Source organism: Helianthus annuus, chromosome 11 (genome assembly GCF_002127325.2).
Source record: "Helianthus annuus cultivar XRQ/B chromosome 11, HanXRQr2.0-SUNRISE, whole genome shotgun sequence".
Taxonomy (NCBI): Eukaryota; Viridiplantae; Streptophyta; class Magnoliopsida; order Asterales; family Asteraceae; genus Helianthus; species Helianthus annuus.
This window is the reverse complement of record NC_035443.2, coordinates 132,707,892-132,723,153: the sequence shown is the minus strand read 5'-3', so window position 1 is coordinate 132,723,153 and position 15,262 is coordinate 132,707,892. Positions and strand designations below refer to the sequence as shown.

Here is a 15,262-nt window from a genome sequence, read left to right as displayed (position 1 = left end):
ATGTATTAAAATTAAGACATTACAAAAAAAAAAACACAAACGTTATAAAAAGTTACATATTTTAATTATGAAATCTTATGTCAATTTATCTTTTAAGTTATAACTATGGCATAAAATACCCACCTTGGTTGACACCAACCCGACCCGTTTGACTAATCGGATTCGCGGGTTCAATTTGAAAGTTGAAACTAACCCGAACCTGCTTAGACTAAATCCAAACCTGCAAATTTCATGTTAGATTCGTGTCGTGTGTTCGGATCGTGAACGAAATTCACACCCCTAGGTTTTATATGTTTTCCAAAATATATTTTTCTTTATATCACACCCCTAGGTAAAGAAAAATTCCTTAAAATGCTTTTCATACTGATAATATTTCTTTAAATAATTCTAAAAAAAGGTGAAGACTATTACAAGAAACACTTGAATTTACAAGAAAATAATGAGTTAAAAGGAAAGAAAGATCGATCTTCAATAGATAACTGTTTTATTCACCATCGTCACGTGTTTAAGCCATGGTTGTAAAACAAGGTCTAGTACTCGCTACAAGGTAGGCTGCTAAGGCCTGAGTACCTTTTGCCTAGGCCGAGTACTCTCCGTCTAGGACGAATACTTCCCGAGTACCCTCTGTCACTAATACAATAAATACTTCAGTATTCGCGTTCATAAAATAAATATTTGTAGAGCGAAGACGCAAATTGCTGACCTTAAGAATTACAGACATATTCAAGTTGCAGCAGTCCGTGAACTCCGTCTAATCTGGAGAATATCAACACAAACAAACAAAAGTCAAAACTAATTAGTATCAAATTTTAAACAAATTATATACAGAAAGTGAGAAATCTGTCTAAAATACCAAACCTACTCATAATCTTTGGTGATTATTCGTTTGAACTTGAATTCATCGATATTCAGAGTTCTTTGCCTTCATAGACTTCAGTTGACATACCAAAATGTCAACCATGATATATGAATTAGTATCAATCGATTTCAACCGAATTCTTCAGAAGTTGGATCACTCAAATCATCGATCACTTTCAATTTGATTCAAAGCTCCATATTCAACAGTATATTCCCGACACACGACACCAATAAAGCAAAACAAGATTCTATAACTTATATTCTGTTCCAAATGCACAAATCTATCTATAAATCATCAACCTCTTTAACAACACTGGAAACCAATATATACCACGTTACATCATTCGGTACAAACCCTTTAGCAACACCTCTATTTAGAAGCAAATACGCATCATCAAACATGCTTTCTTTACAATACGAAGATATTAAAGTATTATAAGTAACCACATCAGGATTCATCCCTTTAAACCGCAAGTTTTCAAACAAATTCACGGCTTCTTGAACATTACCCATCTTGCATAGCCCGTTAATCAAACTATTATACGTTACAATATCCGGAACCATCCCTAAATGCACCATATCCTTCAAGAAATCAAACGCGCGTTGCACTTTGCCCGTTTTGCACAACCCGTTGATTAACAGATTGCACGACACCGTACTTGGGTTCACACCCTTCTCCACCATCTCCTCAAACAACCCCCGTGCTTTTTCAACGGCTCCGTCTCTACATAACGCTTTTATTAACCCGTTATACGTTATTTCATCAAGTGCGCATCCTCTAAATAACATGTCGTTCGCGAGCTTAAAAGCTTCGTGAATCGCACCGCGTTTTAGAAAAGCGTGGATCAACGTGTTGTAAGTGATGGTATCCGGAACAACACCCTCCAACACCATGTCTTGGAACATTTTTAACGCGGTTTCCATTTCGTCAACGTCGCACAGCCCGAATATTAACGAGTTGAAAGTGTAAATGTCGGGTTTGCATCCTTCCACACGCATGTCGTGAAACATGTTTAGCGCTTCGGGGATGTTTCGGACTTTACATAGAGCATGTATGATGGAATTGTATCCCACTGTATTTAACCAAAGCCCGTTTTTCGACATTTCACGCATGATCTCACCGGCTTCTTCTAATCGTTGTTCCTTGCAATGCCCGTCGATCAAGATTGTGTATGTAACGGTGTTCGGCTCGCACCCTTTTAACGTCATCTCGTTTATCAACTCACGAGCTGAAACTAAACGCCCGGTTTTGCATAAACCGCGAATGAGTGTATTGTACGTATGAATATCCGGCTGGCAGCCGTTTCTAAACATGCTATCACTAATTACCGCTTTACCTTCGTCGAACTGCCCTTTCGATATAAACCCGTTAATTAACATGTTAAACATGAAACTATTCGGTTCAGGGACTTTGCTAAGAAGAGCCTTAGCTTCTTCAACTTGACCCGTTCGACACAACCCGTGAATAAGAACTCCGTAAGTTAAATCATTCGGATTAAACCCACGAAGAAGCATTCGATCAACTAACTTTGCAGCCTCGTGAATCCGTTTCGCCCTACAAAGACCATGAATAACATCGTTAAACGTCTCAACATCTGGCATGCATCCCATGAGTATCATCTCCTCAAAAAGCTTCAACCCTTCGTCAACGCGATCAAACTTACACAACGTGTGCAACAATGTTTGATAAACAACCGCATTCGGCACACACCCATACTTCGTCATACCCCTCAACAACCCACACGCCGCATCCACCTCATTAACGTTACACAACCCTTTCATCACAATCGAAAAACTAAACACATCCGGCGCAACGCCTCTCTGAAGCATTTCATCAAACACATTGCGTGCAACTTTCGAACAACCCCCTTCAACCAACACATCCAACACCGTGTTATATGACTTACACCCCGGTTCACACAAATACACAGACCTCATCTCCAACAGCAACCGGGTCGCCTGACCCGGCAACCCGGCCCGTTGATAGTGCCTCATAATCATAACAAAAACACTTTCTTGAAACACAATCTCTTCATCTTTCATCTGCAATAATAACTTATCAACAGTTTTAAACTCACCAAAGCTACAAACTTTATCAATTAAAGTATAATAAACATCAAAAGTATTGCAAAAACTCTTCTGGGTATTGGCCCAATTGAATAACTGGAGTGAAGTTGAAAGATCTAGTGGGAGTTTAAGAAGTTTTTGAAGCTGAATTGGGGTGATTCGGTTGAGGGTTTTGCTGAGGTGTTCGATGTCGAAGGGTTTTAGCAATTGGGTCCAGTCTGTTTCGGATTGGGAACAGTTGTTGCGGTTTGTGTGGGATGAATGTGGGGTTTTGAGTGGGGGTTTTAGGGTTTTGAGGATGTGAGTTGGTAAAAGATTGGATCTTTTTAGCATAATGTGAAGGATTTGAGGTGGGGATTGGGAGAGTTTAAGAGGGTTTGTGTAAGATCATGTGTTGAAGGAGTTTGGTGGGAAGATGAGTGTATAGGAGTGAGACACCCACCCATCTAGTACTCGAGAGAGTTGTATTTGTGTATTTTTGCCAATGAGTTGGTGGTGGAGTGGTAAGCGAGAGACTTGTTGTTCTAAGGGATCAAAGTTTGATTCTCACCCTCCCCATTATTTTCTGTGGCATCTGGTGATAATGGGAGACTAGGCGAATAGGTGGAAATCGCTAGTTCGATCCTTGAACTAAGCGGGTTTTATCTCACTACACTGTCATGTCTTCGGGCGAGTGTTCACGGGCTTTGGCCCTAAGTGAGGGTTTTCCCTAGTTCGAAGGCGAGTGTATCCTGATGTGGTGAATTTCGCCAGTAGCCCATTTGAAGAATTCGTTGGTCGTTAAAAAATGAGTGAGACATCAATGCGAGCTTAATTTGGGGGTGTTTGTATTTTATGTGTTTTTTTTAATCATGAACAAAAGTTTGATTATCCTGGTAAATCTAATGGCAAAGAGTTACATACCTCTGTGCGAATGCAAAGAGTGCTGGAGACCCACTTTGTCACCATTTCAAATGAAATTTACCACCCAAATGTCTCCTGTAATAAAATTACTGGTTTAACCTAAAGCAATTTTGCTCTAGACGAGATGAGACTCAAACTCATAACCTCCACGTTGGGAGGTGACGAGACTCCTAATACCACACCAAAACTGATAGGTATTGTTTGGTTTGTTGGAATTTATATTTTAGATTAAAATTCAACATAAAATGTTATTTTTTATCATAAAAGAAAGGGATTTAAATGGTAGGGGTTTTTATAAAATTGTTCAAAAGGTGAATTTTATAAATTTGAATGATTTTCGAAATCTTGAATAATTTAGACAGATTTTAGCCCTTTTGTGAACTTGGGTTTTTACAATTTGGACAAATATACCTACGAGCTCTCTTGTCTTACGAATTTCATGAGTATTAGAATAGAATTCAAAATAATTTCTTCAATGTGACTTTTAATTCAATATGTTTCTTATTTTTTTCTTTGGTTTTCATCTTGTTTTGGGTGTATTTGATCTGTAGTATTTAGAATTTTTCTAGGTCTACCTTTTTGGAATTTAGTTCAATTACGCAAACTTATAGTTGTCATAAAAAATATATATATATATATATATAGGGAAAGGTTATCATACAAAACACCTTATCGTACATTAACATACGCGAAGGGTGTAACCGTTCGATCAGGTAAGTAATCACGCATGGAACAGTTTTTTTTTGATAATCACGCATGGAAGGCACAAATCACGCATGGAACCCTAATTAATCACGCATGGGGGCCTTTATTATACAAATCACGCACGTTGTATGTTAATCACGCACGTTGTAATCTTGTCGCGTACGTTAACGTACGTTTAGGCTTTTTGTACATTATACTTATTCTATATATATATATATATATATATATATATATATATATATATAGTTTTCTAATCTACAATTTTTGTGGAATTTAGGGCATTTGAGTCTAAAATGACTCGAAATCATAAAAGGTGTAGAACGAACTATAAAACCCACAAGTGTACATGCGTGAGTTTGAGATGAGTAGTGATTGCGTCCATTAAATATACATAAGTTGAACACACCAACTATAACGTGTTGGATACACCGTTTTAAGGGAGAAGATGTGTTAACGTAATCGAGAATCATTACAACACCAATGTTCACACATTGTAGCAATATTGACTCACAGTTGCAATGAATTAGACATCACGGTTGTCGCCGGTTTAGGCACATCATTATCATTAACATTGCAAATGCTTTTATTGTCTTTACCAAGCAAACACTTAAAACATAATTTCAAACTCACAAAGAAAGAATGTTTTTTTAACTAGCTTTATAGAGTTTTATAAGAAATTTCAGAATGTGTTATAGGAGCCAACATAGGATAAGCGCATAACACCATTGAGAGGCAAAAGCGTGAAGATGACGGGCATGAGGGAGAAGATGGTTTGAGCCTAAGGTATAAAAAACCGGATCGGTTTGAGCCTAAGGTATAAAAACCGGATCGGTTTACAACCCGAACGGGTTTGAGCCCAAACCGAGTTTTGTACACCTCTAGTTGTAAGCTCAAGCCCAAACCAGGCTTTCAAGAATCAAGACCGGTCATGCTTTTAGGGCAAGGGACCAGGATAGATCATGCTTCATGTCCGACTAGAAAGCACCACGAAATCATACTTTAAACAAAACCACATTACTTACAGAATAACGTAACATATCCTACAAAGGGTGGGAATCTCAGTTCGAATTGTTCAACCCAATCCCATGGTTCTAACACTTAAAAACGGAATGCGAACACTTACTACAACGAGCCACACTGAGCCGTGTGTGTTTGAAGAACAGTTCTTGCGGCCTCTTTCACCACTTGACCACTTGCATAGTGATGTCTACAAACCGGCATGTATACATCTGCACCAGCAACCAGTTCTCTCTCGGTTTCGTCAGTCTTCCTTAACGTAAAAGATGCGGGCTTTCCACACAGCTCACATTTCGCCTTTAACTTGGTTATAGAGTCTGCAATCGGTATTATATCAAGCACTCCAAAGCTCCTTCTGCAAACCATACATAAAACATTCAATCATCAGATAACATCATAACTATATATTGCGCTAAATTGAAGACTATTGAGCATTACCTTAAATAGTCACCGTCTAAACCAGCAACAATTACGGTTTTGCCATCATGGTCAGCGGCCTTGATGCAGAAATCATAGAGGTCTTCGAAAAACTGAGCTTCATCGATTCCGATCACCTCTAGCTATTACCAGCGCACAGCAGGCGAATGAAAGAAAAAATTACTATACAAACTACATTCCATTTTTTAAAAAACAAACAAACAATAAACACTTTTTATCTATTTTCCATCAACCAAAAGGGAACTGCGGTTTTTATTCTCCCGCCATGCAATGGGGCCCACAACATATATATATAAGAGATGGCTAGGCATGTAAACGAGCCGAACGTTCATGAACTGTTCGATGGGAAGTTCGTTTATTAAAATAAACAAACGAACATTAATAAACTTTTTTGCTCATTTAAGTAAACGAACGAACACAAGCACTTGTTTTGTTCCTTCATTTATGTTCGTGAAAGTCCGTTTATGTTCGTTATGTTCGTTTAAATTTTAATAACTGCATAAGTGGTGATATTTATATAAATATAAACAAACAATAAACTAGAGATCTAACTACTTATGTAAAGATTAACCAATTGATAATTAGGCTTCCTAGTAATAAAAATGGGCTTTTGAATTGAACTTATCGTAATTAGTCACTGGTTTATATAAAAAACTACGTTCGTTTGTGTTTGGTCAATTATGTTCATTTGCATTAAAGTTTATAAAATTACGTTCGTATAAGTTTGCTTGTTTATGTTCGTTTATGCTTGTGAATTGTTCTTTACTTCTTTTAGGTTTTAAACAAACAAACATAAACGAACACGAACATGATCATTTTTTAATGAACAAACATGCACATAAAAGCGTGTTTGATAATATGTGCGTGTTCGGTTAAAGTTAAATGAACGAACACAAACATGCACGTGTTCGTGTCCGTTCGGTTACAGTCTTTACGATTTACCAAATTCAAAACTCAAAAAATAAGTTTCGCATTGAAGTTACCTTATGATACGCTTCAAGACCGATTCTTTCTTTGAATGATGATAAAGCAGTCAGTGGCCAACATGGTAACTTCTCTCCATCATGCGTCACAATGGAATCCAATGCATATCTTGTATCCTTGCTGGATTTAATAACAGCTACATTTCTGTGTGAAAATAGATGCTGAATAATTAACGTATTCACCAGAAAAGTCAATAATTCTTCACACTAAATTCCAAACCAAAAGATAAACGCAAATAGACATCTAGCTAAATACCATAAGAAAACCAAATAATAAATTCAAACATGACTAAATGGCATTTTAGTTGATGTTTCTTATAAGAAATTGCCAACGGTAATGCGATTCAAAAAGCAATAGCTCATGAAACTGAAGCTTTAATAAATGTAGAGTGACCAAAACTCACTAGTTGTAGTAGACTATACTAACTAGTAACTAGAGATGACGATCTCGACCCCTTTACTTGCAAAAGAGTCTAATGTGTAAAATGAAAAGAATATATTAGCTTACAACGATGTGTTTTTAGTGCAGACAATGTCAATCAATTTATTCAATAAATTAGATTATTACTAAAACAACAGAACTATTGAAATCATATATGACATAATACTTACTTAAAAAAATAAGAGTTAAATGCCATTTTAGTCCCTGTGGTTTGGGCCATTTTGCCAGTTTAGTCCAAAGGTTTCATTTTTCGCATGTGGGTCCAAAAAGGTTTCACCGTTGCCATTTAGTCCACTGGGTTAACTTCATCCATTTTTTCTGTTAACGAGAAGGGCAATTCTGTCATTTTATATGGCTAAATTGCCCTTCTAGTTAACAGAATTACATATAAAATGACTGAATTGCCCTTCTCGTTAACAGAAAAATGGCTGAAGTTAACCAAGTGGAATAAAATGGCGACCGTGAAACCTTTTTGGACCCACAGGCGAAAAATGAAACCTTTGGACTAAACTAGCAAAATGGCCCAAACCACAAGGACTAAAATGGCATTTAACTCTAAAAATAATAATTAAAATTGTTCCAGGCCACAAAACCCGAAACGTAGTACCTTACACCCGATCCACTCGACTCACCCATTTTACCACCTCTAGTACTAACCTTTTATGTGGTATCAATTCTCTGGTAATACCACCTCGTACCTACTACATTTTAACATCAAATCCATCATCATTTATCATACCCACATTAAAGATGAGCACGTCCCTCATACATTAATCAACGCTAGTACAGATGAAATCCGGAAAATAGCCTGCGTTTTTTAAAACGCAATTCATATCCTTGATCAACTCATATATTTGTTGCGTTTGTTCATGCATGTTGTGTCCCATAAAGAAAAAATGAACCTTTTTTTGCACCTCAATCATACTATAACCGGGCTCCTTTTTCATCCCGAGTTCCTTTAACCCGCTTCTAATCTCCGCAACGTTACTCCACTGATCAAAAGTTGCAAACGCATTCGATAAAACGACATACTTACCAACATTATCCGTTTCCAGTTCAAAGTAATTTTTCGCAGCAATTTTCATCATTTCCATGTTTCCGTAAACCTTACATGCCTGAAGAAGCGCGCCCCATATCACCGGATGTCGTTTACACGGTGCGTTTTTCACAAACTCGTAAGCTTCGTCTAACTTTCCCGAACGTCCTAGAATGTCCACCATTGCTGCGTAATGTTTTTCTCCGGGCTGAATCCCGTAATCGTTTTTCATTGAATGAAAGTAATCCCGGCCCTCGTTAACCAAACCTCCGTGACTACAAGCGGAAAGAACCGCAAGAAACGTAACATTGTTCGGTCTAAATCCTTCGTCTATCATCCTATCGAAACATTCCAATACCTCTTTGACTCTCCCATGCTGACCATATCCGGATATTAAAGAAGTCCATGTAATGACATTTTTATCGGATGACTTATTAAATACTCGATGCCCGTCATACGCACAGCTACATTTGAAATACATATCAATAAGCGCACTATTCACAACAACGTTACCGCATATATGGTTTTTAATCAAAACCGCATGTGCTTGTTTACCCTTCTCTAACATCGCCAGAGTGGCACACGCCCTGAAAACCGACGCGAAAGTGAACTGGTCGGGCGTTAAACCGCTTCGTCTCATTTCATCGTAAAGATTTAATCCCGTTTCTTGGAGACCCTTTTGCACGTATCCCGCAATCATCGCGTTCCACGAAATCACGTTGGGCGTGATTAATGTATCGAAAATAATATGAGCGGTAACCAGATCTCCGGACTTTGCGTACAATATTAACAGCTTGATGTTCAAATACGTGTTGGGAACGAACCCAGTCGTGACCATTTGTGAATGAATTCTTCGGCCGAGATGATAATTTTTTTTGAATATGCAATCTTGCAAAAGAAGAGAATACGTCTCTGGGCCCACCTGGCGTCCGGTTTGACATAGTAATCGAATTGCGTCGATCAGTCTTCCGGAAAAACATAGGTTCTTCAATGTCGCATCCGTGCTAACGACAACATTCGGGACCCTAGCCTGAAATCTGGGAATACCTTACTATAATTGGATTCAACTATTGGAACAGATAGCATGAAGTAATTTTTATATGCATCTTCATAAAACAGATTATATATATGGAGACTGAGAGAAGGGCTAGAACTTTGGTCTCAGACACACATGTTGAATGTGTAGCCTCACGAGTTTCTGTATGGGCATGTAAAACACTTTAACACTAACAACACTTAATATCACAATTCACAAAGCTGCCTATCAATCATGGTACAATAATCTTTTACACACAGTGCATAATATCCACACAAACTGCACAGATATAAACTGTTTATGTAGACAACCAATCATTAACAAGCATGCGGTTTTGACTTGTACGGATCTATGGATAACAGTAGGTGAGAAAACTAGAAAAGGGCTCGGCTTGCTTAGGTTGTGTGTAGTGGGGCGCCATGTGTGCCTATAAAGCCCCAATGGCGCCAGGAACACCACGACGAAGGGCTTTATGGGGCCAAAAAAGGGGGGCAGCGCCATCTCCTTCGCGGCGTGATGGAGGGGATTTTCAAAAGTTTGACCAATCAAAAAATAGTTAGTGTTTTTTTAATTAATTAATAAAAATGAAAATTAATAATTAGGTAATGACGGGTAGGGGCTTTATGACTACGGGCTCTAGTGATATAACACCCCATAAAGCCCCTGTGTGACGTGGCACGACACGTGTCGCCACAAAGGGGCTTTATGACTACGGATGGCCTTATCTTAACGAACTGAAATGTTGAACTGAGCTCGAGAAGTGTTTATTTTGTACAAAAAGAAATATTTTAAACCCACACATTGTATGTATTACAATTCATGTTACACCTTTAAATTCTTATATATATGCATATTACAATCAATCTTGGCTTGTTTACAAACGGCGAAGCTTGAAAATTTCCACCGGGGGTCGGAAGTCACCGGACCTAAAAATTCTATATAAGTAAAAAAAATTTATAAAACCGGGGGTCGAAAACATATATACCTAAAAATTCTATATGAAACGTACATAGATAACACCACTGAGCGAAAAGTTCGGGAAAAGTTCGGGGTCGGGCGCCCCCGGCACCTTGAAAGCTGCGCCTCTGCAAAACGCAAGCTTTTTTTCGAGCTAACCACAATCCAAAGTAAACAAATAAATAAATAAATTCAGTAACTTTACAAACCTGCCATTGGAGCTTTCAGACTTAATCCGTCTCAGCAAAGTAGTGGTTTTTCCGGCAAACATAGGCCCCACAATCACGTGAACTTCACCCTCCGGTTGGTAACACCGGCCCTTCACATCTGTGCTTGAAGAATAGCAACAAAACGAAGATGCAGATGGTCTACGAGAGCGTAATCCACGGAGGAAATTAGGGTTTTTAACAGATACGAAATTGTAAACGGAGGATAACGAGTTATAGGGATTAAATACAAGATTTGGGGATAAGATTGAGGGTGATCGTGTTGAAAAGATTAGTGATTTCATCATTAGGTTAGGTTAGAGGATGCAGAGTGAAGATGGAGAATGAAGATGCAAATTAGGGTTTATAGGGTTTTGGGGATTTTGGCGAAAGGGAGTTTTGAAAAAAAAAAAAAAAAGAAAACAGTAAACTATATTTTTGGACACTTTTAACACTTTACTTCAAATCTTAGGGTGGAGGGTATGGTTTAATCACTTTAGTGTGTTTGAGTTATTCTCTAACCAATAATATTATGTTATGTCAAGTCCCTATTCCACTCCTCATTTTGCACTCAATCACTAGGTATGGTTCAAACACCTTGAGAGTGATAAAGAATTTAAAAAAAAATTTGTGATTGGTTGAAAGGGGTTGGGACCCACCATTAAACTCAATCAATCATACTCAAACATTCGGTGAGTATACACCGAAACGTTTTGTATTTGGGTCTCTGTGTTTCAGTTTTGTTATCATTTTGATCCAAAAGTGAAATCAGCTCAAATTCCTCAAATTAAGGTGTTGTTTGTTTTTTCAGAGGTAAAACGTCTGCAGTCTGCGGACCACATCTGCAGACATCTGCAGCTGAAGAGGTGGACCAAACCTCTGCATTCTGCAAGAAGAAGACTGTTTGTTTTTTAACTTCTGCAATCTTCTGAAATAAACTGAAATATAAATAAACTGATTTCATTCAACTTAAAAGAGTTTTTTAACATTCAAACATAAATAATAGTTATACAATACTGAAATAATATTCATAAAAAGACAATAACATTTTTTAAATCATTGAATCTATGCTTTGCATTCCACGGAGCATGAAACCATCCAATATGTTAGCCAGCGATGCTCTTATTGTTCAACTTGGTTAAAAGTCTTTAGAACTTAAACGCACCACCATTCTGGCTATAGACATCACATGGAAGAAACAACGGATTCGGCCTCAGCTCCATTTTTAGAAAGTGATCCCCTTGTCCACCTCTTTAACATGCTTAGAGCTGCCTTTGGTTGATCCATAGGAAGCATATGCCTAGCATCATAAACCTGTTACATATGCTAATGTCAAACTTTGACATCCATCAGTCAAAATCCAGTACTTCCCAAAACATATTTCTCACAACTTACTTTACACTTTTAACATTTTTTTTTGAAAGTTAACAGTGCTTTTTAACATTGTAATGTAGCTATCATAATCTGCAACTAAGCTTATACGAGTTCTTACCAAACTGGAAGTTGAAAGTAGTGGGCCATGAGTTTTGAACAAGCCAGCTTCAGAACCATCAACTTAAAAAGGAACACCAGGAGCTACACCAAACCGTTTCTGACCACTCCATCCCATTGCATGAACCCATCTTGAATTACCTAAACTCAAAAATTTACACAAATTAAATATAAAATTCAATGATTTGAGCTTGGGCCAATGAATACTAAGGAGATTCTTCATGTCTGAAAAGTCGTAGAAAAAATAAGCAAACAAATGAACATAATTAAACTAGAAAAAATAACTAAATAGATTTGGATATGAAATAATAACTAAACTAAAATCAGAAAACAAGAATGTGTGTCATTGGTTCCCTAACCACATCTATGTTCAATTTTTAGCAAATAAAAAGCTCAACAAGCATCTTAGATCAAGGATTGAGCTCACTTTAAAAAGGACCTATATATCTTATTGAAAACATATCGTAGAGTCATGTAAGTCAGCACATGCATATATATATATATATGTAAATCCTATTTTCTTTCTCTAGCATCAAACATCCAATTTCCACATAAATCCTAATAAACCAACACTGGAAGTCTGGTATTAAATGACGAAAGGAAACTAAACCAAAAATGAGTGACCCGGTTATCGAACAAGTGACCCCCGAGAGACTTGATCATAACCACAACAAGGTAACCACTTTACAATCTTGCATTCTTGTATAAGCTATTTACATTGTTTTAAGTTTTATATAACATCCACCAGTTTATCATCTTCTTTAATACATCATTATCAGACCCAAACCCCACCCCTTCTCCCATTTCAACATATATAAAAACAAATCATATTATAAAAATAAAGTTTATCTTTTATATTACCTGTCTATCATAATAAAATACCACTAGAGTAATCTAACAACTCTTAACATTACTTGTATATCATAATAAAATACCACCTACTGAACAAGACATCAATCATCATTAGGGATATCAACAACGAATCAAGTAAGAAAGTAGTATCAAACAGAGTGAATAACATCAAACCAATGATTAAAAATCACTAATTTTATGCACAATCTGATAATGCAATTGGATCTCATCACGTACCTGAAGGTGCAGATGAGGGCTTCGTCGGAGATGAAGATGGAGATCGATGGATGTAAGGGCTTCGTCGGTGATGAAGATGGAGATCGACGGCAATGGAGGTGGAGATCGATGTGTCAGCTGGATGGAGGTGGAGATCGATGTGTCGGAGATGAAGATGGAGATCGACGGCGATGGAGGTGGAGATCGATGTTTCGGCTAATGCTAGGGTTAAGAGATTTGTTTTGAAAGAGGAGAGAAGAAGAGGATAGAAGAGTGATGCGTGCTAGCGTGTATATAATTTAGATGAGTATTTAAGCCCTTTTTACAGTTTTAGCCAAGTTTTAAATTTATAAAACACGATATTTACTAACACTAAACACACATATGGGCAAGTGCACCCATCGTGGACGTAGTATAGTGTTGGTAAGATACCGAGGCCGTCCAAGGACACAAGAGCTTTTAATACCGGTTTATCCTCAACGTCTAATCAAATCAAAAAGGTTAGAAAATGTTTTAAACTAAGAAAAGTAAAAACTAACTAAATGCTGAAAAATAAAATAAAATAAAAACAGATAGACAAGATGAATCACTTGGATCCGACACGTGTATTAGTATAACCTTTGATTATTTTCGCACTTTTGCACTTGTTTAAGAGATTATCTTAGTTATTGTAGTAGGCCCCTCTTTTGAAGGCGACGTTACCCTCAACCCAGTAGTTTGAGTCAGCAAGGATACAATCCTAAAGGGTCGGATTATTGAAAGATAATGAATTAAGTTATTAATGCAAATTGTGGTAGGCCCCGCTTTTGGCGGTGACGTTACCCTCGGCTAAGTAGTCTGAGTCAGCAGGGATACAGTCCTAAATAGCCGGGTTATAGTATTAATAGTAGTTAACTTATGAGGGGGTCAAAGAGTTTGGATCCCCGCCATCCAATACCTATGGGCATTGAAGGAGATCCTACTAAATTTGACCCAGGTCCCAAGCAGGACCTCTAAACGCTGAACAAGGGCAAGACCTTTACCAAACCGTTCCCTTAACCCCCGACCAGGTAGCCAACATACCTCCATATAGACCGTGGAGATATGAATGGTGAAAATCTTTTATTTTATATAGACAGTAAAATAATGCCAAGACACCACGGACAAACGATAAGGAAAGATCACCTTCAACATAAGTAACTAGTTATTAAAGTCATTAATACAAAACCAAATAAAAAGTGCAAAAGATTAAAAATAAAAAGTATTATACTAAACACTTGTCTTCACCAAGTGATGTAAGAGACTTAGGCAAACATGGCCTTGATTGTCAAGAACTCTTACGATCAATCTTGGATCCCGAGACGACTCACACACTCTATGATGGACAATGGATGATGGTGGTGGATGATGGTGTTATGGTGGTGGTGGGTGGTGGATGAAGTGTGAGAGAGGTGGTGTGCCAAGGGATGAGAGAGAATGAAACCAAGCTCCTCTATTTATAGGCTGAACAGAACGCTGGACACGGCCCCGTGTCCGCTGGACACGGCCCCGTGCCCGTCTGACATTCTCTCTCTTCATTAATTGTAATTGCGAATTACAATTAATGCGCCTGCTGTACTTTCACCACGCCCCCGTGCTCGCTGGACACGGCCCCGTGGTGAGCAATGGAAGCTTCTACTGGTTTGTCTTTTCTGCTGCTTCCTGGGCACGCCCCCGTGTTCGCTGGACACGGGGCGTGTTCAGACTCTGTTTCTTTCTCTTTGCCTTGGGAGGTGCCGTTGAGGGTCCGGGCAGTCCACTTTTGTTCCTTTTCTTGTATTTTTGGTAGAATTAGTAGTCTTTTTGCTTCTTTTGTGATTTTGAGCTCATTTCATCCTGAAAATACAAAAGGAAGACAAAAACACTCTTTTTCCAACATTAGTACTTAAAAAGGGTTAGTTTTATGCCTTAATTGATGTGTTTTATATGTTGCATTTTACACACATCAAATACCCCCACACTTGAACTTTTGCTTGTCCTCAAGCAAAACTCTTTAAATGTGGCTTACACTCCCAAATGGAATAGGTAGAAGAGAAG

General features: G+C 37.9%; 2 protein-coding genes and 1 long non-coding RNA gene across 7 annotated transcripts; all 3 read right to left on the bottom strand.

Moving 5' to 3' along the window:
* Positions 1-444: 444 nt before the first annotated feature.
* Positions 445-3,369, bottom strand: LOC110871627 (pentatricopeptide repeat-containing protein At5g64320, mitochondrial). 4 transcript variants are annotated; one of them, XM_022120338.2, is made up of 3 exons: positions 859-3,369; positions 704-756; positions 445-630 (listed from the first exon to the last, which is right to left on the bottom strand). In XM_022120338.2, exon 1 carries the CDS (start codon positions 3,256-3,258, stop codon positions 1,144-1,146), a length of 2,115 nt encoding a protein of 704 aa, XP_021976030.1. In that variant the 5' UTR covers positions 3,259-3,369; the 3' UTR covers positions 445-630; positions 704-756; positions 859-1,143. The 4 variants fall into 4 exon arrangements, with proteins under 4 accessions (XP_021976030.1, XP_035836190.1, XP_021976029.1 ...); XM_035980297.1 differs by having other exon boundaries at positions 445-624; XM_022120337.2 differs by having other exon boundaries at positions 863-3,369.
* Positions 3,370-5,508: 2,139 nt separating this feature from the next.
* LOC110871629 (thymidine kinase a) lies at positions 5,509-11,075 on the bottom strand. 2 transcript variants are annotated; one of them, XM_022120340.2, is made up of 4 exons: positions 10,652-11,075; positions 6,972-7,116; positions 5,989-6,110; positions 5,509-5,905 (listed from the first exon to the last, which is right to left on the bottom strand). In XM_022120340.2, the coding sequence occupies exons 1-4, from the start codon at positions 10,954-10,956 to the stop codon at positions 5,656-5,658; spliced, it is 822 nt and encodes a 273-aa protein (XP_021976032.1). In that variant the 5' UTR covers positions 10,957-11,075; the 3' UTR covers positions 5,509-5,655. The 2 variants fall into 2 exon arrangements, 1 of the variants encoding a protein (XP_021976032.1); XR_002553852.2 differs by lacking the exons at positions 5,509-5,905; positions 5,989-6,110 and adding an exon at positions 8,071-9,486 and having other exon boundaries at positions 6,981-7,116; positions 10,652-11,074.
* A 698-nt stretch (positions 11,076-11,773) lies between these two features.
* On the bottom strand, positions 11,774-13,475 carry LOC110870715. The gene is made up of 3 exons (XR_002553195.1): positions 13,229-13,475; positions 12,141-12,280; positions 11,774-11,962 (listed from the first exon to the last, which is right to left on the bottom strand). It is a non-coding gene; the product is annotated as an uncharacterized LOC110870715 (long non-coding RNA).
* Between the last annotated feature and the right edge of the window lie 1,787 nt (positions 13,476-15,262).

Coding starts and splice junctions, on each gene's coding strand:
- LOC110871627 (XM_022120338.2), bottom strand. CDS start 3,258: ATGCTAAAAAGATCCAATCTTTTACCAACTCACATCCTCAAAACCCTA.
- LOC110871629 (XM_022120340.2), bottom strand. CDS start 10,956: ATGATGAAATCACTAATCTTTTCAACACGATCACCCTCAATCTTATCC. Junction 7,117..10,651: donor TCTGAAAGCTCCAATGGCAG/GTTTGTAAAGTT, acceptor ATTTTCACACAG/AAATGTAGCTGTTATTAAAT. Junction 5,906..5,988: donor TTAGACGGTGACTATTTAAG/GTAATGCTCAAT, acceptor TATGGTTTGCAG/AAGGAGCTTTGGAGTGCTTG.